At 43.3% G+C, this 24,550-nt stretch overlaps 1 protein-coding gene and 1 long non-coding RNA gene across 4 annotated transcripts in view; one reads left to right on the forward strand and one right to left on the reverse strand.

Moving 5' to 3' along the window:
- Positions 1 to 24,550, forward strand: part of LOC129061018 (uncharacterized) — a 53,478-nt gene that overhangs the window by 8,956 nt on the left and 19,972 nt on the right. The window contains exon 2 of one of the 3 annotated variants that reach the window (XR_008527962.2): positions 15,014 to 15,093. The exons of the other annotated variants lie outside the window; for them this stretch is intronic. This is a non-coding gene — a long non-coding RNA (uncharacterized LOC129061018). The remainder of the gene's footprint in view (positions 1 to 15,013; positions 15,094 to 24,550) is intronic. 3 annotated transcript variants of the gene reach the window in all.
- LOC100461635 (nuclear autoantigenic sperm protein-like) lies at positions 11,176 to 13,474 on the reverse strand. Its single transcript, XM_054561651.2, is given in 1 exon segment — positions 11,176 to 13,474. A coding segment is annotated over 1 exon segment (2,217 nt). The 3' UTR covers positions 11,176 to 11,257.

Genomic DNA, 24,550 nt, shown 5'->3' on the forward strand with positions numbered 1-24,550 from the left:
ACACACACTGTCTCACCTGCCACCCTCAAGCAGTCCTCTGTGTCTATTGTTTCCATCTTGGTGTCCATAAAACCTAGTTTTCTTTTGTTAATTTTTAAAATTGAATTTTAATTAATTAATTAATTCATTATTTTTTAAACTTTTATTTTAGGTTCAGGGGTACATGTGCAGCTTTGTTACATAGGTACATTGCATGTCACAGGAGTTTGTGTGCAGATTATTTCATCACCCAGCATAGTACATGATAGTTTTTTGATCCTCACCCTCCCCCCACCCTTTACCCTCAAGTAGGCCCTGGTGTCTGCTGTTTCCTTCTTTGTGCCCATGTGGACTTAATATTTAGCTCCCACTTACAAGTGAGAACATGCAGGAAGAAATTGAATCCCTGAACAGGCCAATAATGTGTTCTGAAATTGAATCAGTAATAAAAAGCCTATCAGGCGAGGCGCGGTGGCTCACACCTGTAATCCCAACACTATGGGAGGCCGAGGCAGGTGGATCACCCGAGGTCAGGAGTTCAAGGCCAGCCTGGCCAACATGGTGAAACCCTGTCTCTACTAAAAAAACAAAAAATTAGCCAGGCGCGGTGCTGTGTGTCTGTAATCCCAGCTACTCAGGAGGCTGAGGCAGGAGAATTGCGTGAACCTGGAAGGTGGAGGTTGCAGTGAGCCAAGATTGTGCCACTACACTCCAGCCTGGGTGACAGGGTGAGGCTCTGTCTTTAAAAAAAAAAAAAAAAAAAAGAGCCTACCAATCTGAAAAAGCCCGGGACCAGATGGATTCACAACTGAATTCTACCAGACGTATAAAGAAGAGCTGGTACCATTCCTACTCAAATGATTCTAAAAAATTGAGAAGGAGGGACTCCTCCCCAACTCATTCTATGAGGCCAACATCATCCTGATACCAAAACCTGACAGAGACATGACAAAAAAAGAAAGCTTCAGGCCAATACCCTTGATAAACATAGGTGCATAAATCCTCAACAAATCCAAATCCAGCAGCACATCAAAAAGCTAATCTACCACAATCAAGTAGGCTTCATCCCTGAGACACAGAGTCGGTTCAACATACACAGATCAATATATGTCATTCATCACATAAACAGAACTAAAAACAAAAGCCACATGATCATCTCAATAGATTCAGAAAAGGCTTTTGATAAAATTCAACATCGCTTCATGTTAAAAACTCTCAATAAACTAAGCATTGAAGGAATATACCTCAAAATGAGAGCCATCTATGACAAACCCACAGCCAACAGCATACTGGATGGGCAAAACCTGGAAGCATTTCCCTTCAGAATCAGAACAAGACAAGGATTCCCACTCTCAGCACTCTTTTTTTTCTTGAGACAGGGTCTTGCTGTGTCACCCAGGCTGGAGTGTGATGGCATGATCATGGCTCATTGCAGCCTCGATCCCTTGGGCTCAAGCCACCCTCCCACCTCAGCCTCCTGAGTAACTGGAACTACAGGTATTACACCACCATGCCTGGCTAATTTTAAAATTTTTGGTAGAGATGAGGTTGCACTATGTTGCCTAGGCTGGTCTTGAGCTCCTGTGCTCAAGTGGTCCTCACACTTCAGCCTCCCAAACTGCTGGGATTACTGGTGTGAGCCACCATGCCTGGCCCATTTTAGCCAGTTTTGAGTGTACATTTCAGTAGCATTAAGGACTTTCCCAATGTTGTGCAACCATCATCACCATCCATCTCCACACATTTTCTGTCATCCCAAGTAGAAACTCTGCCTGTTAGACATGAACTTCTCATTCTCCCGTCCCCAGTCCTTAGGAGCTTCTATTCTACTTTCTGTATGTATGACTTTGCTTAGACTAGTTGCCTCATATAAATGGAATCATAAACATTTGTCCTTTTGTGACTGGCTTATTTCACTTAGCATAATGCTTTTAAGGTTTATCCATATTATACCATGTGTCAGAATTTCATTCCTTTTTAAGGTTGAATACCATTCCATTGTATGTCTATACATTTGTGCATTCATCTGTTGATGGACATTTCTATCAATGATATTGTTTCTATCTTTTGGCTATGTACAATGCTGCTATTAACATTAGTATACGACTATCTGTTTGAGTCCTTGCATTTAATTCTTTGGGGTATATACTTAGAGGTCGAAATGCTGGATCATATGGTAATTCCATGTTTAACTTTTTGAAGTCCTTACAAAACCAGATTAGATTTTGAACACCTCATCATAGTGCATGGTCACCAGTCATAGGGGCATTGTGTACTTATTTGTGAAAGCAGGACCATTTCCTCTCAGAGATAGGACATCAGAGGTCATCAGGTTCAGTTACCTCTCCTGATGGGGCTGAATAGGACAAGGGTTAGGTACTCCTTGGTGCCAGAAAGGCAGGGCTGAGTTCCAGCTCCCTTGCTTCCAATCTGTAATCTTGAGTGAGTTACCTAAACACTCAAAGCAACCATTTCCTGGAAAACAAAAAAAGGCAGGGGTTGCAATCCTAGTCTCTGATAAAACAGACTTTAAACCAACAAAGATCAAAAGAGACAAAGAAGGCCATTACATAATGGTAAAGGGATTAATTCAACAAGAAGAGCTAACTATCCTAAATATATATGCACCCAATACAGGAGCACCCAGATTCATAAAGCAAGTCCTGAGTGACCTACAAAGAGACTTAGACTCCCACACATTAATAATGGGAGACTTTAACACCCCACTATCAACATTAGACAGATCAACGAGACAGAAAGTAAACAAGGATACCCAGGAATTGAACTCAGCTCTGCACCAAGCGGACCTAATAGACATCTACAGAACTCTCCACCCCAAATCAACAGAATATACATTTTTTTCAGCACCACACCACACCTATTCCAAAATTGACCATATACTTGGAAGTAAAGCTCTCCTCAATAAATGTAAAAGAACAGAAATTGTAACAAACTGTCTCTCAGATCACAGTGCAATCAAGCTAGAACTCAGGATTAAGAATCTCACTCAAAACCGCTCAACTACGTGGAAACTGAACAACCTGCTCCTGAATGACTACTGGGTACATAACGAAATGAAGGCAGAAATAAAGATGTTCTTTGAAACCAACGAGAACCAAGACACAACATACCAGAATCTCTGGGATGCATTCAAAGCAGTGTGTAGAGGGAAATTTATAGCACTAAATGCCCACAAGAGAAAGCAGGAAAGATCCAAAATTGACACCCTAACATCACAATTAAAAGAACTAGAAAAGCAAGAGCAAACACATTCAAAAGCTAGCAGAAGGCAAGAAATAACTAAAATCAGAGCAGAACTGAAGGAAATAGAGACACAAAAAACCCTTCAAAAAATCAATGAATCCAGGAGCTGGTTTTTTGAAAGGATCAACAAAATTGATAGACCGCTAGCAAGATTAATAAAGAAAAAAAGAGAGAAGAATCAAATAGATGCAATAAAAAATGATAAAGGGGATATCACCACCGATCCCACAGAAATACAAACTACCGTCAGAGAATATTACAAACACCTCTATGCAAATAAACTAGAAAATCTAGAAGAAATGGATAAATTCCTCGACACATACACCCTCCCAAGACTAAACCAGGAAGAAGTTGAATCTCTGAATAGACCAATAACAGGAGCTGAAATTGTGGCAATAATCAATAGCTTACCAACCAAAAAAAGTCCAGGTCCAGATGGATTCACAGCCGAATTCTACCAGAGGTACAAGGAGGAGCTGCTACCATTCCTTCTGAAACTATTCCAATCAATAGAAAAAGAGGGAATCCTCCCTAACTCATTTTATGAGGCCAGCATCATCCTGATACCAAAGCCTGGCAGAGACACAACAAAAAAAGAGAATTTTAGACCAATATCCTTGATGAACATTGATGCAAAAATCCTCAATAAAATACTGGCAAACAGAATCCAGCAGCACATCAAAAAGCTTATCCACCATGATCAAGTGGGCTTCATCCCTGGGATGCAAGGCTGGTTCAATATACGCAAATCAATAAATGTAATCCAGCATATAAACAGAACGAAAGACAAAAACCACATGATTATCTCAATAGATGCAGAAAAGGCCTTTGACAAAATTCAACAACCCTTCATGCTAAAAACTCTCAATAAATTAGGAATTGATGGGACGTATCTCAAAATAATAAGAGCTATTTATGACAAACCCACAGCCAATATCATACTGAATGGGCAAAAACTGGAAGCATTCCCTTTGAAAACTGGCACAAGACAGGGATGCCCTCTCTCACCACTTCTATTCAACATAGTGTTGGAAGTTCTGGCCAGGGCAATTAGGCAGGAGAAGGAAATCAAAGGTATTCACTTAGGAAAAGAGGAAATCAAATTGTCCCTGTTTGCAGATGACATGATAGTATATCTAGAAAACCCCATTGTCTCAGCCCAAAATCTCCTTAAGCTGATAAGCAACTTCAGCAAAGTCTCAGGATACAAAATCAACGTGCAAAAATCACAAGCATTCTTATACATCAATAACAGACAAACAGAGAGCCAAATCATGAGTGAACTCCCATTCACAATTGCTTCAAAGAGAATAAAATACCTAGGAATCCAACTTACAAGGGATGTGAAAGACCTCTTCAAGGAGAACTACAAACCACTGCTCAAGGAAATAAAAGAGGATACAAACAAATGGAAGAACATTCCATGCTCATGGGTAGGAAGAATCAATATCATGAAAATGGCCATCCTTCCCAAGGTAATTTACAGATTCAATGCCATCCCCATCAAGCTACCAATGACTTTCTTCTCAGAGTTGGAAAAAACTACTTTAAAGTTCATATGGAACCAAAAAAGAGCCCGCATCGCCAAGTCAATCCTAAGCCAAAAGAACAAAGCTGGAGGCATCACACTACCTGACTTCAAACTATACTACAAGGCTACAGTAACCAAAACAGCATGGTACTGGTACCAAAACAGAGATATAGATCAATGGAACAGAACAGAGCCGTCAGAAATAATGCCACATATCTACAAGTATCTGATCTTTGACAAACCTGAGAAAAACAAGAAATGGGGAAAGGATTCCCTATTTAATAAATGGTGCTGGGAAAACTGGCTAGCCATATGTAGAAAGCTGAAACTGGATCCCTTCCTTACACCTTATACAAAAATTAATTCAAGATGGATTAAAGACTTAAATGTTAGACCTAAAACCATAAAAACCCTAGAAGAAAACCTAGGCATTACCATTCAGGACATAGGCATGGGCAAGGACTTCATGTCTAAAACACCAAAAGCAATGGCAACAAAAGCCAAAATTGACAAATGGGATCTAATTAAACTCAAGAGCTTCTGCACAGCAAAAGAAACCACCATCAGAGTGAACAGGCAACCTACAAAATGGGAGAAAATTTTCGCAACCTACTCATCTGACAAAGGGCTAATATCCAGAATCTACAATGAACTCCAACAAATTTACAAGAAAAAAACAAACAACCCCATCAAAAAGTGGGCGAAGGACATGAACAGACACTTCTCAAAAGAAGACATTTATGCAGCCAAAAAACACATGAAAAAATGCTCACCATCACTGGCCATCAGAGAAATGCAAATCAAAACCACAATGAGATACCATCTCACACCAGTTAGAATGGCAATCATTAAAAAGTCAGGAAACAACAGGTGCTGGAGAGGATGTGGAGAAATAGGAACACTTTTACACTGTTGGTGGGACTGTAAACTAGTTCAACCCTTGTGGAAGTCAGTGTGGCGATTCCTCAGGGATCTAGAACTAGAAATTCCATTCGACCCAGCCATCCCATTACTGGGTATATACCCAAAGGACTATAAATCATGCTGCTATAAAGACACATGCACACGTATGTTTATTGCGGCATTATTCACAATAGCAAAGACTTGGAACCAACCCAAATGTCCAACAATGATAGACTGGATTAAGAAAATGTGGCACATATACACCATGGAATACTATGCAGCCATAAAAAATGATGAGTTCACGTCCTTTGTAGGGACATGGATGAAATTGGAAATCATCATTCTCAGTAAACTATCGCAAGAACAAAAAACCAAACACCGCATATTCTCACTCATAGGTGGGAATTGAACAATGAGAACACATGGACACAGGAAGGGGAACATCACACTCTGGGGACTGTTGTGGGGTGGGGGGAGGGGGGAGGGATAGCATTGGGAGATATACCTAATCCTAGATGACGAGTTGGTGGGTGCAGCGCACCAGCATGGCACATGTATACATATGTAACTTACCTGCACATTGTGCACATGTACCATAAAACCTAAAGTATAATAATAATAATAATAATAATAATAATAAAAGAAAAAAAAAAAAAAAAAAAGAAAAAGCAGAGAATCTTCTTTAAATAAACTTCTTGAAAAGAAAAAAAAAAAAAAAAAAAAAAGCAACCATTTCCAATGAGAAAAACGATATCTACTTTTAAAAGCTATCATGAGAATTAAATGAGACAATGTGGGAAAATGCTTGGCACAGTTCCTGTTACAGGGAAATCCTCAATAAGTGGTAGCCATTGTTGTTTTTGTGACCATATTTGTAGATGAGGATGCCGAGGCCCAGAAAACATAACAGTTCTGTGGTTGCTTCATCCCATAGCTGGTTTTGAAGTTTTGATGTAGATTACCATGATATACAGTTTAAGGTCTAATCCTCCTGTGAATCTTGTTCATCTCCTCTCTGCTTTTCATGCAGGTTGGTGGTTCAATAGTTGGTTGATGATGCTGGTCCAGCTAAAATATTTCAGGAGGCAGCATGATTTTACACTATCCCACTTGCTACTTACTAACCATGTGGCCTTCAGGGGGTCACTGCATCTGTCTAATCCTTGTGTTCTGCCATAATAGAGGATATCGTATCAAATGCATGGAGCTGTGAGTGGAGTTAGGCAAAACCAAAAGTCCCTGTACCAAAGCATTTGCTGAAGGACAATTTCCATAGTCCATCAAAACAAAGACATTAATTGTAAGATGGGCCAACTTAGTTATTACACAAAACAGAGGTGCCGTGGACTATAAAATGCATCTCCATATCAGAGATGTTAAAAGGTGAAGAATACATGCACTAGAACTGATGAAATACGGTAACTGCCATTTGGTGACTTCCTAAGGAAAAGGCCATACAGGGAAAAACAGAAGCTTGGAAACTGCCTCACCTTTTGGAAAAGGAGCAAAGGAACCGGAGCAGTTCTGCTTTTCCTGTGATTAAATTGGGACCACATCTGGGTCAGCACTTTTATGTACTCCTGTCCAAAGAATTCAAGGGGAAAAAACTCTTGGAAATGCAAGCTCAGCCTGGCACCCAGAATGGAAGATGCAATGTTTTCGGGGAAAAAAAGCTCTGTTATCTTTTTGCGTACCTTGCAGAATGCAAGCAGCGTCATTCACTCAGCAGACTTGGCTGGTGGCTGGTGAACTGAGCTGGGGGATGGGGGAGTCCTCTTCAGTCTCTCCAGGTTAGCTAAGGTCCCACTACCTCGACTCTTTTTATCCAGAGTATCTTACACGATCAATCCATCTGATGGTGCCAATTATAAGAAGGTGACTAATTTCTGAACCTCTGAAACACCAACTTGTTGGGTTTTGATGCAACTTTACAGGTGACCTTAATAATGGCCTTGCCTACAAATCACATTCCCATAACTGGTGGTAGTTCAGCGGGTAGTAGAATCTAGGACTTTCTAATCCCTCCCCAGCATGCACATCGTCTCCCATAATTTTACAAATGAGGTTAACTATCTTGTGAGAATTTGAAGAGGGTTGCTAGTAATATTCCCCAGATTGCTTGGACTCTCAGCTGACTAGATTAACGAAGTTTCTTTTTCCTTTGGTAGAGTTAGTCTCTGATAGCTGCGACCTATTCAAAGTTCTATGGTTAACAGTCTGTACTTTCGATATTCTCTTCACTCCTTAAACTCTTCACTGGCAGTGAGCAAACACTGAGCATTTGCTGTGTTTCAGGCATAGCTGGAAAAACTTTTATGTTTGGAAAGGTCCTATAACATTCCCATTTCATAGACATTGATCAAGCACTGGAGAAACTTGTCCACTGTTATGCAGCAAATTTGAGCTCTGACTCCGGAGACTAACTTTGCAATCCAGGGTTTCAGTGCCTCCGTTGATTGACCTAGGACATCCTCCTCAGAACAAACAGAAGCCTGCAGATGAGAACACACTCAATTTCCCTCCACTAAACTTACAAACCTACCTACATCTGCACCCCATGTTCTTTCTTTGCACTCCTTGCCTGCCTTCTCAGGGACCTCACTCCATGACCATATTTTTTTCTCCTATAATTTCAACCTCTTGTTATCTACTAGCTCCTTTCCTAAGTTAAGTATCTCTCATATTGAAAAGGAAATACAATGCTCCACCCAAACCCTTGTGCCTACCTCCCCATATGTGTCTTCTACGCTTACTGAATGGGTCGTGTCAATTCCTGCATTTGTCTTCCCACCTTGCATCACCACTTCTCAGCAACCTGGCTCCACCACTGCTACCCCTTTAAATCTGGTCTTTCCAAGGTCACAGTAGCCTCCTTGCTGCTAGATGTAGTGAACGCACCTGAGTCCTTATCTCCTTTGCCTAACTGAGCATCTGACAGCATTCCCACTCCTTTCTTACAGAAACACTTCTTTTGCCTTCTCTAGTGCTCCTCCAAAGTCAGCATTGTTTTGGGCTACTCTCAGAGGCATTTGAACCAGAGTGACTCCACCTTGAACAGGGGCTGGGTAAAATGAGACTGAGACTACTGGGCTGCATTCCCAGGAGGTTAGGCATTCTAAGTCAAAGGATGAGCCAGGAGCTCAGCACAAGATACAGGTCACAAAGACCTTGCTGATAAAACAGGTTGTGGTAACGAAGCCAGCCAAAAGCCACCAAAACCAAGACGGTGAAAAAAGTGACCTCTGGTCATCCTCACTGCTCATTGTATGCTAATTATAATACATTAGCATGCTAAAAAACACTTCCACCAGTGCCATGACAGTTTACAAATGCCATGGCAACATCAGGAAGTTACCCTATATGGTCTAAAAAGGGCAGGAACCCTCAGTTGTAGGAGTTGCCCATGCCTTTTCAAGAAAACTCATGAATAATGCACCCCTGGTTTAGCATACAGCCAAGAAGTAAATGTAAGTATGCTCAGTTGAGCAGCCCAGGCCACTGCTTTGCCTATGAAGTAGGCATTCTTTTTCATTCCTTTACTTTCTTAATAAACTTGCTTTCACTTTACTCTATGGACTTGCCTTGAATTCCTTCTTGCATGAGATCCAAGAACCCTCTCTTGCGGTCTGGATCAGGACTTTTTCCAGTACACTACGGTGATGGTTAATTTTATGTGTCAGCCTGACTGGGCCATGGGGTGCCCAAACATTTGGTTAAACATTATTTCTGGGTGAGTCTGTGAGGGTGTTTCTGGATGAGAGTAGCACTGGAATCAGTGGACTGAGTAAAGCAGGTTGTCCTCCCCCGTGTGGGTGAGGCTCCTCCAATCCATTGAGGGCCTTCACAGAATAAAAGGCTGAGTAAGGGAGAATTCACTCTCTGTGCCTGTCTTCAAGCTGGGACATCTGTCTTCTGCCTTCAGACTCAGACCTTGTCTGGAACTACAACATTGCCTCCGTCGGGTCTCCAGCTTGCCGACTGCAGATCTTGGACTTTTCAGCTTCCATAGTCACATGAGCCCATTCCTTATAGTAAACCTCTCTTTCTCTATATATCTATATCTACATCTGTATCTATCCTATTGTTTCTATTTCTCTGTGAACCCAGTCTGATACAGCTACTTATCTTCTGATCTTCCTCCTTTAGAGAACAAGCCCCTTTTCCTTTTGGAAACTTCCCCTGCCTTACTGGTGGGACTGTCCATGAAAGCGCTGATCTCCCTCACCAATCCACCACTTGCCCTGGACTGGCCCACATGCCTGGTTAGGGAGGAATGCTTGTTTCTTGCTCTTTGTTTCCTGCTAACTGTTTCCATGTGGAGGGATTTCACTAGAGCACTGGTTTCCAAAGCATGGACCCTGCACCAGTGGTGTCAGCATTCCTTGGGAATGTGCTAGAAATGAAAGTTCTCAGGCCTCACCCAAACTCACTGAATCACAATGATTCCCAATCAGGCTCAGCAATCTGTTTTATCAAGCTCTTCAGGTGACTCTGATGCACATTAATGTTTGAGAACCACTGTACTACCGTAACACTCCTATTTTGTTTTTGTTTTGTTTTAGGTTTATTGAAGTTTAACTTATAAATTGTAGTATTCACCCTTTTAAGATACACAGTTCTATAAATTTTAACAAATGCATATAGTCATGTAATTACTATTATTAATGAGATATCTAATACTTCTATCACCCAAGAAGGTCTCTTCATCCCCCCTTGTATTAATCTCCCCCTCTACTCTCAGCCCCTGGCAAAGAGTGATCTGAGTTTTGTTCCTATAATTTTGCCATTTCCAGAATGTCATACAGATGTAATCATCCAGCATATAGCCCTTTAAGACTGGCTTCTTTCTTTCTTTCTTTTTTTCTTTTTTTATTTTTAGCATCTTTATTTGAGAAGTTAATTCTGCAGATGGGTAACAGTTCCAAGTGTTGACATATCTCAACCATTCTGTACAGAAAATAACAAATCAAACTCAAGCAGCCAGTCTCCCCACATATGCTTCAACCACATCCGGAGTACCCACCATCAGTCCCTTGGCTACTTTCAAACCAGAACTTAAATGCAGACTGTTTTCCTTATGAATCATTCCCCCAACCCAGGTTTTCTTCAGAGTTCTTTTTCCAGGACAGGATTCTAGCCCCACTTGAAGACTAGGTGGATATAGGACAAGTACCATCCTAGGCCTGGATCACAGCCAAAGTCCATCATCCATTTTCAGCCCCGAAGAGCAAGATCTTCACCAGGTTTCGTTTTTGTAGCCCCCATCCAGGGACAGCACCACTGAAGTTTTGCAAGATAACTGGGTTCAGTGAAGTATTTGAAAACAGAATATAGCACCATTGGAAAACAAAGGCCTACAGCCACACTTGATCACCTCCACATTAGACAGATAGGAATTAGGATCAGGAACACAGATCAATACAGAGGCCAAAACAAAACCTTTGGCTACTATATAAAACCAGGAGTGCTCCAAGGCAGATTCAGCCAATAATTAAGAAAAAAATCATCAAAGCCTCAACCTTTGCTTACAATCTTTATTGGAGTTATACAAAAAGAATCCTCCAAAAGTGAAAAAATACATTATATACAAAAACACTTTCCCTTGGGAGGAGGGCTGTGCCCCCTCTTTACATGCAGTGCTTTCAACTGTAGCTCCGCCTCCACTGTCCCCTCCACTGCCGCCCAGCTTTCAGCCCGATTCTGAGCCTCCTCCTCCATGTTTTCTGAAACTTCATTTCCACTGGGGGCAGCATCTCCACTGCCTCCATTCACCTCCCGCTCTTGTTTGGCTTTCTTTGCATCATCTTTCCGGGGACCCTGTTCCTCTGGTTTCCTCTTCTTTCTGACAAGGTGGGAAATATCAGTCACACAATTTGATGAGGAAGCACCATCTGTTGGCTTTCTACTGGCAATCATGGAGACTGAAGAGCCTCCTCCACTAGGAGTGAAACCTGAAGTAGAGCTCTCCACCAGAGTAGCTTTCAGAGCCAGTTCAGCTACATTCCCAGTACGCTGAGACTCCTTTGCATCTTCTGTCTTCTCTCTAATTTCGGGTAGCAGTTCCTTCAGTTCCTCGATTTCTTTCTTGTATTCAGCAGACGATTCTTCAGCCTCCTTCACCTGCTCGATTAGTACAGCCATTCTCTTCTCAATGACTTCAATAGATTTGCTGAACTGTGCCACTGCCTCATCATACTGAGAGTTGTACCCATAAGCCAAGCCCAGCTGGTAGTGGGTCTCTGCAAGGAGACGGTCGTGGGCTTCCAGGTACTGTTCCTACGGGTTTAGGCAGGACTGGAACTCCTTCACAGCTTGCACATAGTTTTCAGATTCAACACTAACTTCTCCGAGTTTAAGATGTGCCTGGGCAACATAAAGCTGGGCTTTTGTTTCTTGCCTTTTAAAAACGATCTTTGCTAAATCCAGCATATCCTAGGCAAGCTCTAGGTTCCCAATTTCCTCCTCTTCATTTTCTTGAAGAGACTTGTTTTCAAGGACTGAATCATTTGGCATTTCTTCAGTCTTATCATTTTCTTTATCATCCTCTTCCGAGCCTTCAGTTTCTTCACCCTCTTTTATCTGTTCTTCTCTCTCTTTTGTCTCTTCATTAGCAGCTATCTGAACTTTGTCTTCAGGTGATTTCTCAGTAGCTCCCTGGGCTACCTTGGTATCAACCCCATCTCCAGCTGCCTCAGACTCATCTACAGACAGCTTAGTCTCCTCCTGACTAGGAACCAGCTTTGCCCTGACCTTCTCCTCTAGTCCTGAGCCATCTTTTGTTTCTGTCAGTCTTTCTATAGAAGTCTGTGGTTCAGTAGGAGTCTGATCTCCTATAGCTGACAGTCCATTAACTGCACCATCCTTAGGGAGAACTGTAGCCTCCTGCCCAGGCTTTTCAGAGACTTCTGATCCAGCCTCTACAGCTGAGGCCTCTGCAGCCTCTGTTGTCACCTCTGGTGACTCTTCAGCAGGTGGCACTTCTTGACCTACCAGTTGCTCAAGAACCACCTTTCCTGCCTCATTTTCAGAGGTAACTACCTTCTCCTCTGGCTCGTCCTCACCCACATCTACTGGCTTGATTGTTGGGTCTAAAGATTCTGCTTCTACCTCCATTGCAGTGCCCTGCTTTTCTAGAGTCATCATAGGCTGCTCTTCTGAAACTTCTTTTGGCTTCTCCTCTATGCTCACAATTACCTCTCCATGCTTCTCCCGATCTCCTTTTTCTCTGCACTCTTCTTGGACATCAGTTTCAGAAACTGATTTTTCTTCCTCAGCATCTGGTACTTCCTGTTCTGACTTCCCAGAAGTGACCTCAGCTTCATTCCGTCCTTCTGGTGCTGCTCCTCCTTTTGCCCCTTCAGAGGTTTCAGTTAACCAATCTAGAATCAAGTCAACTTTTTCCTGTGGCTCCTCTGCAGATTCACTTATATCCATATCTTCTCTTCCACCCTTCTCCATTTCACTGTCCTATTCTTTTTCAGTTTCAGGCTTTGCCAAAGACTTGTCTTCTGTTTTTTTGGCTTCTTCTTTTTCTCCCATGGCGTCATAAACCTGTTCTCTCAACTCTTCCCTTGCTTCCTCACCTATGTTATCATTATTTTCTACCAGAGATTCATCTTCTGTTTTTTCTCCTTCTTCCTCTTCCACATACACACCTTCCAAGGTGTTTCCCAACACACCGTTCTCCATTCTCTCCACTTTATCTGCAGATGTAGAAGGAGCAGGAACATCTTCATTTTTGTCGGCAGAAACCAGCTCCACGGTGATGGCGGCAGTGGCTGTGGACTCCGTGGCCATCATTCCCCTGAGGTGGCAAACCAGCGAATGGAATAGAGCCTGTGAGAAAAACAGGTGATATGGGATGCCAGAGACTCACTCAGGGACAGAAAATGGCAGATTGAGATTGGCTTCTTTCACTTATCACCATGCATTTGAGATTCATCTACATTGTTGCGTGTGTCTGTAATGTCTTTCTTTTTATTGCTGAGTAGTATTCCATTGTGTGGATACTAGAGTTTGTTTAATCATTCACCTGTGGATGGGATATTGGATGGTTTTCAGTTTTTGGTGACTATGAATACAACTTTTATAAACGTTCACTTACGGATCTTTGTGTGGACATAGATTTTCATTTCTTTTGGGTAAATACTTAGGAATGGGATTGCTGGGTTATATGGTAAAGTACATTTAACTTCATAAGAATAGTCTTTCAATGTGACTTTACTATTTTGTGTTCTTATCAGCAATTCCAGTTGCTCCATGTCCTCATCAGTGCTTGGTATTGTCAGGTTTTAAAATTTAAGCTATTCTAATGACGATGTATCTGGGATGTCCGCCCCCCGACCTCCATTATTCCCTAGGGGATGGTGGGGAGTGGGTGGGAAGGAGGGTAAAGAGGTAGGTAAATTTAGGAGGAGGCACGTGTGGCTCAGCTTCATTCTCCCACTCTTCTGCCTGAAGAGAAGGTGCATTATGATGAGAAAATATGTTAGGATGCCACATGGCCAGCTTAGCTGGGTGGCCTGTTTTCCCAGGATGTGCCCCTGCTAGGGCAGCTGGCAGTTGTCCAGTGTGGCCTATGACTTGGGTAACTTTTATTCTTAGGTGCAATATTAGAAACCTAATTTTTTGCCAAACACGTAAGTCATGTCTCCACTATAGCTTCCCTCCCCATCACCTTTAAATCTGACATGTAGACTCTGTGGACTCTGCTTGCCTTCTACACTTATCTCTCAATTGATTCTAAATTTGGAGTGAGGGAGAGTTGTCCCAGTTTTTTCAGGCTGCTATAACAGAGTACTATAGGTTGGGTGGCTTATAAACAATAGAAATTTATTTCACACTATTCTGGAGGCTGGGACATCCAAGACCAAGGTGCTGGCAGATTTGGCATCTGGTGATGGCCCACTTCCTGGTTTATAAATTGTATTTCAAAATATGTTCTCACATGGAAGAAGGGCCACAGTGGTTCTTTGGAGTTTCTTTTATAAGGGCACTAATCTCATTCCTAAGGGCTCCACCCTCATGATCTAACCACCTCCTAAAGGCCGCACCTCCCAATACCATCATATTAGAGATTAGGTTTCAACATATGAATTTTTTTTAAACATTAAAATTATTTATTATCAAGGGATTATTGATAACATTTTGGTATATAGTCTTCTAATCTTTTTTTTTATACTTTAAGTTTTAGGGTACATGCAGACAACATGTAGGTTAATTACATATGTATACATGTGCCATGTTGGTGTGCTGCACCCATTAACTCGTTATTTAACATTAGGTATATCTCCCAATGCTATCCCTCCCCCTCCCCCTCCCCCCACCCCACAACAGGCCCCGGTGTGTGATGTTCGAATTTGGAGGACACACAAACAAAAGGAACTCATCTCCCTGGCCCCTAGGATTGGTGTAAGGTAAGTAAGCAACAGGCAAGGCTTCTTCCTTGAAGATAATATCAGGCTGGATGTGCCAGGAGTTGTCTTTGTCAATAGAGCTTGTCTGAGAATAAAGGCAACGCTAGGAAAGCTGATCTGAGAAATGGAGAGCGGCAGGGGTGAAGATGGCAAGGGCAGGAGAAATGATGGCATTGCACCAATTTCCCCAAGTGTGCCTGAAAAATTATATGTTGTTTGTTCCACCCTTCATCTTTTTAGTTATGGTGAACCTGTAAATTCCCTCTTATGGTTAAGTCAATTTGCACTGGGCTTCTGCTCCTATAACAGAAGGAGTCAATTTTGCTTAAGTGGGTAAGAATGTGGGCTTGGAGACAGCACCTGAGTTGCCATTTACTAGCTGCCTGGCCTCCGGTAAGTTACTTATACTCCGTTTGCCTCAGTTGCCTTATCTATAATAGAAGGAGACTAACATAATAGTACTTACCTCAAAGGGGGGCTGTAATGATTAAATGAGTTAACACCTCCTATCCATTTAGAACAGTACTTAGCACATGCAACATTTTAAGTAAATGTTGCCTATTAGGAATACAACTGTATTTCTAGTTTTCCTCCTGTTTCTCTGGGCATTCTTACTTAGAATCCTTTGAGGCTTCTTATCTACTCATGTTGGTGAGTCCTCTAGTTTCTGTCCTAGACCTTCTCCTTGTCACTGCATGCTCTCCCATGGCTTTGGCTACTATCTCTGTGTGAATAATTGCCAATAAACTCCAACATTGACCTCTGTCTTGAGGTCCAGACCCAATATCCAATTGCTTGTTGACTATCTCCAATTAGATGCTGTATTATTTTAAACCAACACATATCTATTATCTTATGGTGTCCATGGGCCAGAAGTCCAGACATGGCTTGACTGGGTCCTCTGCCTCTTCTCATGAGGCTGCAGTTGAGGTTTCAGTTGGGCTGTGTGCTCATCTGGAGGCTTGACTGGAGATGTATCTGCCTCCAAGCTCACTCAGGTTGTTGGTAGAGTTAATTTCCTTGTGTCTATATGACCAAGGATCCCAGACTTTTGCTGGCTGTCAGCTGGGGCCATCTTCGGGTTCTGGAGGCTACTCACAGTCCCTTGCCACGTGGCTTTTTCCAATACAGCTTTTGCTTCATAAAGCTCTCAGTAGAGCCTCTAGTTTCAGCAGGCTAAGAAAAAGTCTTATAGGAGTTACATTCTATTGATTATAAAGAAATCACAAGTCCTGCCTACACTCAAGGAAAAGTGATTATCCAAGCGGGTGAACACCAGGAGGATGGACCATGGGGCCACCCTAGAGTCTGAGTGACACAGATGTCCATCATCAACACCCCCCAAGTGGCACTTATCACCTCCTGACCACCACTCTGCTCTTCTTCCATGAGTCCCTGCAGGAGGGAATGGCATCACCATTCAAACCAAAGGCCAAGAGGTCGTCCCTGATTCCTCATTTTTTTTCTTTTGAGACAGAGTCTTACTCTGTCATCCAGGCTGTGATCTCAGCTCACTGCAACCTCCGCCTTCTGGGTGCAAGTGATTCTCCTGCCTCAGCCTCCTGAGTAGCTGGGATTACAGGCATGTGCCACCTTGCCCCACTAATTTTTGTATTTTTAGTACAGATGGGGGTTTCACCATTTTGGCCAGGCTAGTCTCGAACTACTGACCTTAGGTGATCTACCTGCCTCGGCCTCCTAAAGTGCTGGGATTATAGGTGTGAGCCATTGTGCCCAGCTTCCGATTCCTTCTTCTAGCCAGTCTTTCATACAATCAACCATCAAGCCCTAATGATTTGCCTCCTAAATGCTTCTTGATTCCTTCATTCTCTCCACTGTGGTTACTACAGCAGCCACCTACTTGCCTTCATTCTTTTCTTCCTACAGCAGCCAGGGACATCTTGCTGAAATACAATTCTGATTACATTGTACCCTTACATTCTACTTAAAGTTCTGTGATAACTTTCCATTGATCTTGGGATGTGGTTCAAATTCCTTAACGTGGCCCATGAGATCCTTTGTCATGGGGCTTCCCTCTCCTTGCCAACCTCTCTCATGCTGGCCTTTACATGTTCTGTCCCTTCTGCCTGGAACACTCTTTCCCTCCCTTTGCTTGTTGTTTGCTTCCCTTTCCTTATGTTTCCCTGAGTTCTGTGAGCTTCCTTCACCCATAGTCAGGCCCCAGCTTCCATGCTGCTTCCTTCAGGAGGCCCTTCCTGACTGCACACCTATATTAGCCACCGCTGGCCCCCACACTCAGCACCCTGGATTTCCATGTTCCCCACACTCAGCACACAGAGTGATCACCTCTTGTTCACTTGTCCTTATTCTCCTCTAAACCGTAAGCTCTGTGAGGCTGGGGGACATCCCCTCTCTCATGCTTTCAACACTCTAAGTCTGCAAATAATTGTCAAGTGAAGAAAATGACAGATGAAGCCTTGGATCTCAGCCCACCCTTAAAAATATTTCCACCCTTGCCTTGCAGCAACGTTCAGGGTTCACTCTTGATGGGCTCTGTTCCAGTTGGCAGATCTTTTTAAGTAGAAAGTAATATATTAAAAGAGGCACCTTTGTTTTGGGTAATATTTCCTTCCTATTATGGTCAGTCCAGGCTCAAGACCTTTACTTGCTACTGATACACTCCAGCGACATGAGAGCTGGGACATCATCTATTTCCTCCTTATGCAGTGTTTGTCCTTCTGCTGTGTAATTGGAATTTTGTAAAAATAGCTGACCAACTGCAGTACATATAGTTCTATAAACTCGCTGGGAACAGTCCCCTCTGTCCACCCTATGGAGGGGCCCACAGCTGCTCCCCGGACATTCCAAGAGATGCTCTCATCCACTGAGAACAGAGGGAGCATTTGTTCCCTCAGCCCACTTTGGAGGGACAGCTGAGGCTTGGCCTCATCCAGCCAGGTTGGCCTGCCCTGGGCTTCGGGTCTAGTTTCACGCAACAAGCAATTGAGCTTAATTGACAGGTGTGAAGTGTGTCCTCTCTAATCCATCTCGACTTACTTCTGCCTTTAGGGGTGAGACAAACTCACTTGGGAGCCCAATTAGCATGTCATGTTGGGGGGTGAGTGTGTGTGTGTGTGTGTGTGTGTGTCTGTGTGTGTATGTGAAAGAGAGAGAGAGAAAGGGAGAGAGAGAAAAGAGAAAAAAGGGAGAGAAAAACCTCAGATGCAGAAAAACAGAGAAAGAGAGATGGAGGGAGAGACTCAGAAAGGGAGAGGTAGAGAAACAGAAGGAAACAAAGAGAGAAGCAGAGAGCTGGGAGTAGAGAGATGGACAGATAAGAGGGCTTTGGAGCTGGTGCAGACAGGCACCACTGGTGGCCTTTTAGTTGGGTTAAGTGCACACAAATGGAAAATGAGATAGTGTAGAATGTCAGTCCCATCTGGAGGACCATGTGTGAAATAATGACAAAATGAGCATCTATATGGTCCTTAGTGTATTCCTAATGGGCCAGGAGTGAATTCTGGGAGGGAGTTGGGCTGGGATGAGATTAGACTGGGACACATGTGTGTCCATGGCAGGAAGCATTACCCTCAATCCCAGTCAGCTCTTGTGCGCACGTGTGAGGCTGAGTAGGTGAGACCACCAAGTCATCATACTGGGGCCAGGATGGCCTCAGATGTGAAAGCCAGTTCTGCATGGAGTGAAATCATTCTCTGGAATGCTTAGGGGTGATGGTAGCATACAGAGAGTCTGGATACCCAAACAAAGGCAAGGACAAGGTTTTTTTTGAGTTTTCATTGACTTCAGAACTCCCTCTAAATGAGGCCTCCAAGTGTGCATAAAGCATGCACTATTCTGTGCACTTTTCGTTTTTGTTTTTCTTTTTTCTTTTTTTGAGACAGCGTCTTGCTCTGTCATCCAGGCTGGAGTGCAGTGGTGCGGTCTCAGCTCACTGCAACCTCTGCTTCCCACGTTCAAGCGATTCTCCTGCCTCAGCCTCCCAAGTAGCTGGGATTACCCATGCACCGCCATACCCAGCTACTTTTTGTATTTTCAGTAGAGAGAGGGTTTTGACATGTTGGCCAGGCTGGTCTCAAACTCCTGACCTCAAGTGATCCGCCGCCTCAGCCTCCCAAAATGCTGGGATTATAGGCGTGAGCCACTGTGCCTGGCCTCTGTGCGCTTTTCAAATATTGTCAGTTAGTGCTCACAAAACCCTTATGTGGTAGATACTATTATTGCCTCCGCAGCGGAAGTTATGGGGTAGAGAAATTAACCAGCTTGCACAATACCCCTCTGCTAGTAAGTGGTAGAGCTGGACTTTGAAGCCGGGAAATCTGGTTCCAGAATCAGTGCTCTTCCCACTTTGCTATACTATGCACTGAGATTCAGCTCTCAAACTAAATCCAGTTCTTTGTTCAGGAGTCTTTCCAGAGAGGAAGAAGAGTAGCATGTAGTAGAAAGAACTGACTTCTGCCTTGATTCTGCTGTCCCTAGCACTGAGATTTTTAGATAGGCTTTGTAAGCTTCAGTGGGGTGAAATGACTAGGTGCATAGACTCTGGAGCCAGACCCAGCTAGCCCACCTGCCACCACCCTGGCCCTTACCAACTGGGTGCCCTTGGTCTTTTACTTAGCCCATTGACACACAGATTCTTTCTCTGTAAAAGGAGGACAAAACAGCTATCCTCATGGAATTGTGAGGGTTAAACAAGGTTGTGTATTTAATGCAGGTAGTAAGCCGTCCATAAATGTTACCTATTGTTATTATCTATTAAATGGTGGCCCTTCCTATTTGATATACTTATGGTAGGAATGATACAAGATGATGAATGTGAAGTGCTTTGTAAACATTTCTGCATTACTCAAGTGATAGTATTATTGTTTTTATGCATGTAAGGTACATGTATAAGGTGGATGAATCAATAGCTTTAGCAGATAGCAAGTCGAGGAGGCTAGGATGGGCAGGGTGGGGGAGGGGCTGAGAGGAGGAGTAGACAAGTCACTGTAATACCAGATTGAACATGGAAGGTCCCACCAAAGAATTCCAGCACCATGCTCTGGAGTCCTGTAGAAGAAAGGATCAGAAAAGACTTAATTGAAAAACTAATATTGGAAAAGGCTGTGAAAATGCATTCATTCAATGCATATTGAGTGTCTACCCCTTGCCAGACACTGTGTTGGCTGCTGGGAATATAGCCATGAATAAGGCATAGTCATGGCACTCAGGAAATGGTCTTTGGGATCAGGCTTCAGCTGGGATGGGGATAGTTTGGAAGATCATTTCAACAGGAGGAAATCGGGTGAGCAAAAACATAAAGAGGAAAAAGATAAGCAAGCTTTTTTTTTTTTTTTTTTTTTTTTGAGACAGAGTTTCACTCTTGTTTCCCAGGCTGGAGTGCAATGGCACGATCTCGGCTCACCGCAACTTCCGCCTCCCGGGTTCAAGCGATTCTCCTGCTTCAGCCCCCTGAGTAGCTGGGATTACAGGCACGAACCACCACGCCTGGCTAATTTTGTATTTTTAGTAGAGATGAGATTTCTCCATGTTAGTCAGGCTGGTCTTGAACTCCCAACCTCAGGTGGTCCACCCACCTCAGCCTCCCAAAGTGCTGGGATTACAGGCATGAGCCACTGCACCTGGCCAGATAAGCAAGCTTTATAAAGCATCCAGGAGTCCACTATCGCTGGTCTGAAGTTTGTTGAGTAATGGAAGGGGAATCCAGAAAAGGTGTTTGAGGTCATACTTGGGCAGTCTTGAAGGACAGTCTGCAATTAACGTGAATGGCAATGGGGAGCCTTTGCAGGGCGGTAGTGTGCCTGCAGCCACACAAAGGCCACTCTCAACTAGGAATTCATATTAGTGCAACGTATTTTTACTATTGTAGAGATCATGTCTTAAATATACACGATAGCTTGTCCCAGAAGAGATCTACTCAAAACTTTTTCAGAGCATGAGAATGTACACTCAGTCTTTGAGAGTGATATTAAGTCAATTGCAATAAACCAGCAACTAGCACTTGTCATAGATTTAGTACACACACACTCATGCATACACAGTAATAGATCGAATTTTAAAGTCAGTTCTGAGTTTGAGGGTATTTACATGTGTCATTTTCTCTTTCAGTTTCAAAATTTAATGTGTCAATATATAAAATTTAAGAATAAATGTATATGGCAGGGTAATTGTTCAAGAATTAAACTATATGCCAACAGAACATTGGCAGGCTTTATTTTGTGACATTTAGGGATCTTGTCTTTGCAATTTTTTCTTGTGGAAAAAGAGGTAGATTGGAAATCATTGCAAATCAAAGTGATGCTTTCAACCTCTGAAACAAACGCTAGCTTGTCTTTTTCCACTTTTCACACATTAGCGTAGATCTGTCAACTGAATCTGAATTTTTTAAAGGGTAATGTGTAGTACAAAGTTATGAACACCCGCGTACCACAAAATTGCTCTGCCCCTCTCTTCTTCAGTTCACAGCCCCATGCCCTTCCCCTCACCCTCTCAAGAGCATGTTCCTCTCAGAAGATTTGGAAAGAGCTTAATGAGATGGAGTCAGAGCCTTAATAACAAACTAGTCACTGCCAAACAGAACAGAACTTTTAAGTAGGAGATGACCTCTCCCTGCCACTGTTCCTTGCCTGTGAGTTGTTTTGTTTTGTTTTTGAGATAGGGTCTTGCTTGCCCAGAGTGGAATGCAGTGGTGGGATTTTGGCTCACTGCAGCCTTGATCTCCTGGGCTCGAGCCATCGTCCCACCTTAGACTCCTGAGTAGCTGATACTACAGGCGCATGGCAGCACGCCTGGCTAATTTTTGTACTTTTTTGTAGACACAGGGTTTGGCCATATTGCCCAGGCTGGTATCAAACTCCTGGGCTCAAGCGATTTGCTGGCCTCAGCCTCCCAAAATGCTGGGATTACAGGGGTGAGCCACTATGTCTGGTCGAGTTTCTGTGTTTAATTGCAGTTCTACAGATAGTCAGAGAAATGTGTTTTCAGATGTTTCCCAGTGAAACAACCAGAAGTATCTCGTGGCCAGATCCGAGTACTCAGGTGTGCATTCCCCCTGGGGGAGAAAATCTGCTCCTGGCTTCAGCCGGGTCAAAAGGCCTCAGAAGTGGGTGGGTGAAAACCCAACTGGCACATGCCACTAGCCCATCTCCTTCAACTGTAATTTATGGATCTGCACAGGGATCCAGTGATTCATTTGACTCTGATTGGCTGCCAGCTCTGCTCTAATGTATTGTCAGACACCACTCCAGTGTGCAAGAAAGTCAGCTCTGCTTGCATTTGGGTTACTAACCACAACTGCCAAGGACTTGAAAAGAAACAAAACCCCGGGGCAGGCAGGGTCTTGATTCTGTATATGTTTTGTTGTCTGTTATTTTTATTCCAAATTAATAGTGCAGATCAAGCCCACAGTTAAATAACACATCTGCCTGGGGTTTGGGTAGCAATTCACAGTATGTTTTTATTCATTATTGCTTTAATTATGGCTCAGGATTCTTTTGGATCTCTCCCAAGTAACAGGTGGTTTTCTGACCATGATAAATGCTAAATGCTGCTCAGGATAAGGCAGCTAAGGCATTGTTTTCTTAGCTGGGGTTACACCTAGGCCCCAGGCAGCTTCTGAATTAGCAGCCTGCAACAGATTGGAATTCCTGGGGGACTTCACTTAACCCTTAGTTCTGCCAAACTTGTTTTCAATGCACTGTTGCGTGGGGGCTCCTCGTTGCACCCAGCTGTGTGGCAGATGTGCTTTTTGTATTCTGGGAAGTAGCAGGAGGGTTTGGGGTAGGTCAAAAAGTTAATATGTCAATGTTCTGAAGGGTGATGGGAGTAGAAACTTGGAGATATTAAAGATGATTTGAATTTAGATTCTTAAAAAAAGAATAAAAGCATTCTTTTATATATCTGCAATGGATAACAATTAAATAAGTCACACATGAATCATCAAAATTAGAGTGAGGGCAACGACCTATTAGATCATCTAGCCAGTTCCCCAGTGAACACAGAATTATTCCCCGCAGTGTTTTCAGGGGTGCTTTGTACAGTGTCTTTTGAAAGACTCGAGCAATTGAGGCCTTCAATTATTTCCTTAGGGAGACACTTTCCCTTATAAAAGGCCATAGTGTTTTCCTCCTTTGCCTGATAGTCAAGCTAAAAAAATAAATGTCTGTATGGTACATGCAAAATCATTTGCACAATGACACTGATCAGAGGTAGAAATTATACCTATAGGTCTCCCAGAAAACAGTGAGCGTGCAGTTGGCATTCTTCCCTGCACTATTTCAAGTTTTTACACTTGAATTTGCATACTTCATGGAGGTGGCAGTAGTGAAATATCCCCGGCAAGCCTCCCTGTTTCCGATACCACTATTGCAAACTGGTCAGAGGTAACATTGCATCTCTTAATTTGAAACTAGGTGGGAAAAGCTGTTTTGAATAAATTCTGTTCAGACTGTCCATGTTGTCAGGGTAGAGAATACTCAGTCATCCAGGAAGTAGCAACTGCTTACAATTCCTCTCTCTTTGGAACAGACTGGTATTGTCTTTCCTGGGTTGTTTGTATTGGAGAGGTTGCCGATTGTGCACACACGTGACGGGGGCTGTAGGATAGACAGCCCCCAGATTTTCAGCCTTTGAAACCTGGAGCTGCAGAGCCAGTGCCCGCAGGTGGGGCACACACAAGGCTTCCTGCTGAGTTGCCATGGCTTGTGTCACAGTGCCCTTAACGGCAGTTTTCAGTTCAAAGAGGTCAGATTTTGCAGAGTTATAGACAATGGAAGGGACAAATTGTCTCGATTTCCAGAACTCAAGAATGCTGTGACTTGAACACCTCCTATCCTATTCCCCTCCGCCTTCATTAGAGTCCAATGTACCGGGCAGTGAGTTTGGAAATGGCAAACAAGGAATCACATTTCCCACCTTGGAGGACCTCATAAGGCAGGCAGGGAGGTGTGGAAATAATTTTGAAGTATTGGAGTGAGGGCTATGAGCTAGGTAAGCAGGGTGGCCACACAGTACAGGGAAATGGCACTCAGGAAATCCTGGGTGTTGGAAACTTCCCAGGGAAGCGGAACCGAAAGGACAGAAGGCAGGAAAAGCAGAGGGAAATGCAAACAAGAAAGGAAGTGACCAAAGCAAGGCAGAGGCATAGGGAGCAGTTCCAGTGGGTGGGGGAGTGGGAGGGTGTGGGGAGGTGGGGCTGAGGTAAAGCACCAGGAAGCCTTGCCTGCCATGCCAACTTCAACAGTCTAGAGAGGGGGCTTGCCATCATCATTTTGGAGGTGAGGACACTGTGGTTCAGAGAAGTGAGGTGGCTTCTCTGAGGTCACACAGTCCAGTGAGAGAGCTAGGATTTAAACCAGGTCCATCTTAATCCACTGACTGTGCTATATCAGGAGAGAAAGGTATGCTGGAGTGCAAATTTGGGGTGGGCATATTTGTGGCTTCCTGAAGGGAGCAAGTGGCTAGAGGAGCTGCAGAGCTC

Source organism: Pongo abelii, chromosome 7 (assembly GCF_028885655.2).
Source record: "Pongo abelii isolate AG06213 chromosome 7, NHGRI_mPonAbe1-v2.0_pri, whole genome shotgun sequence".
NCBI classification, from domain to species: domain Eukaryota; kingdom Metazoa; phylum Chordata; class Mammalia; order Primates; family Hominidae; genus Pongo; species Pongo abelii.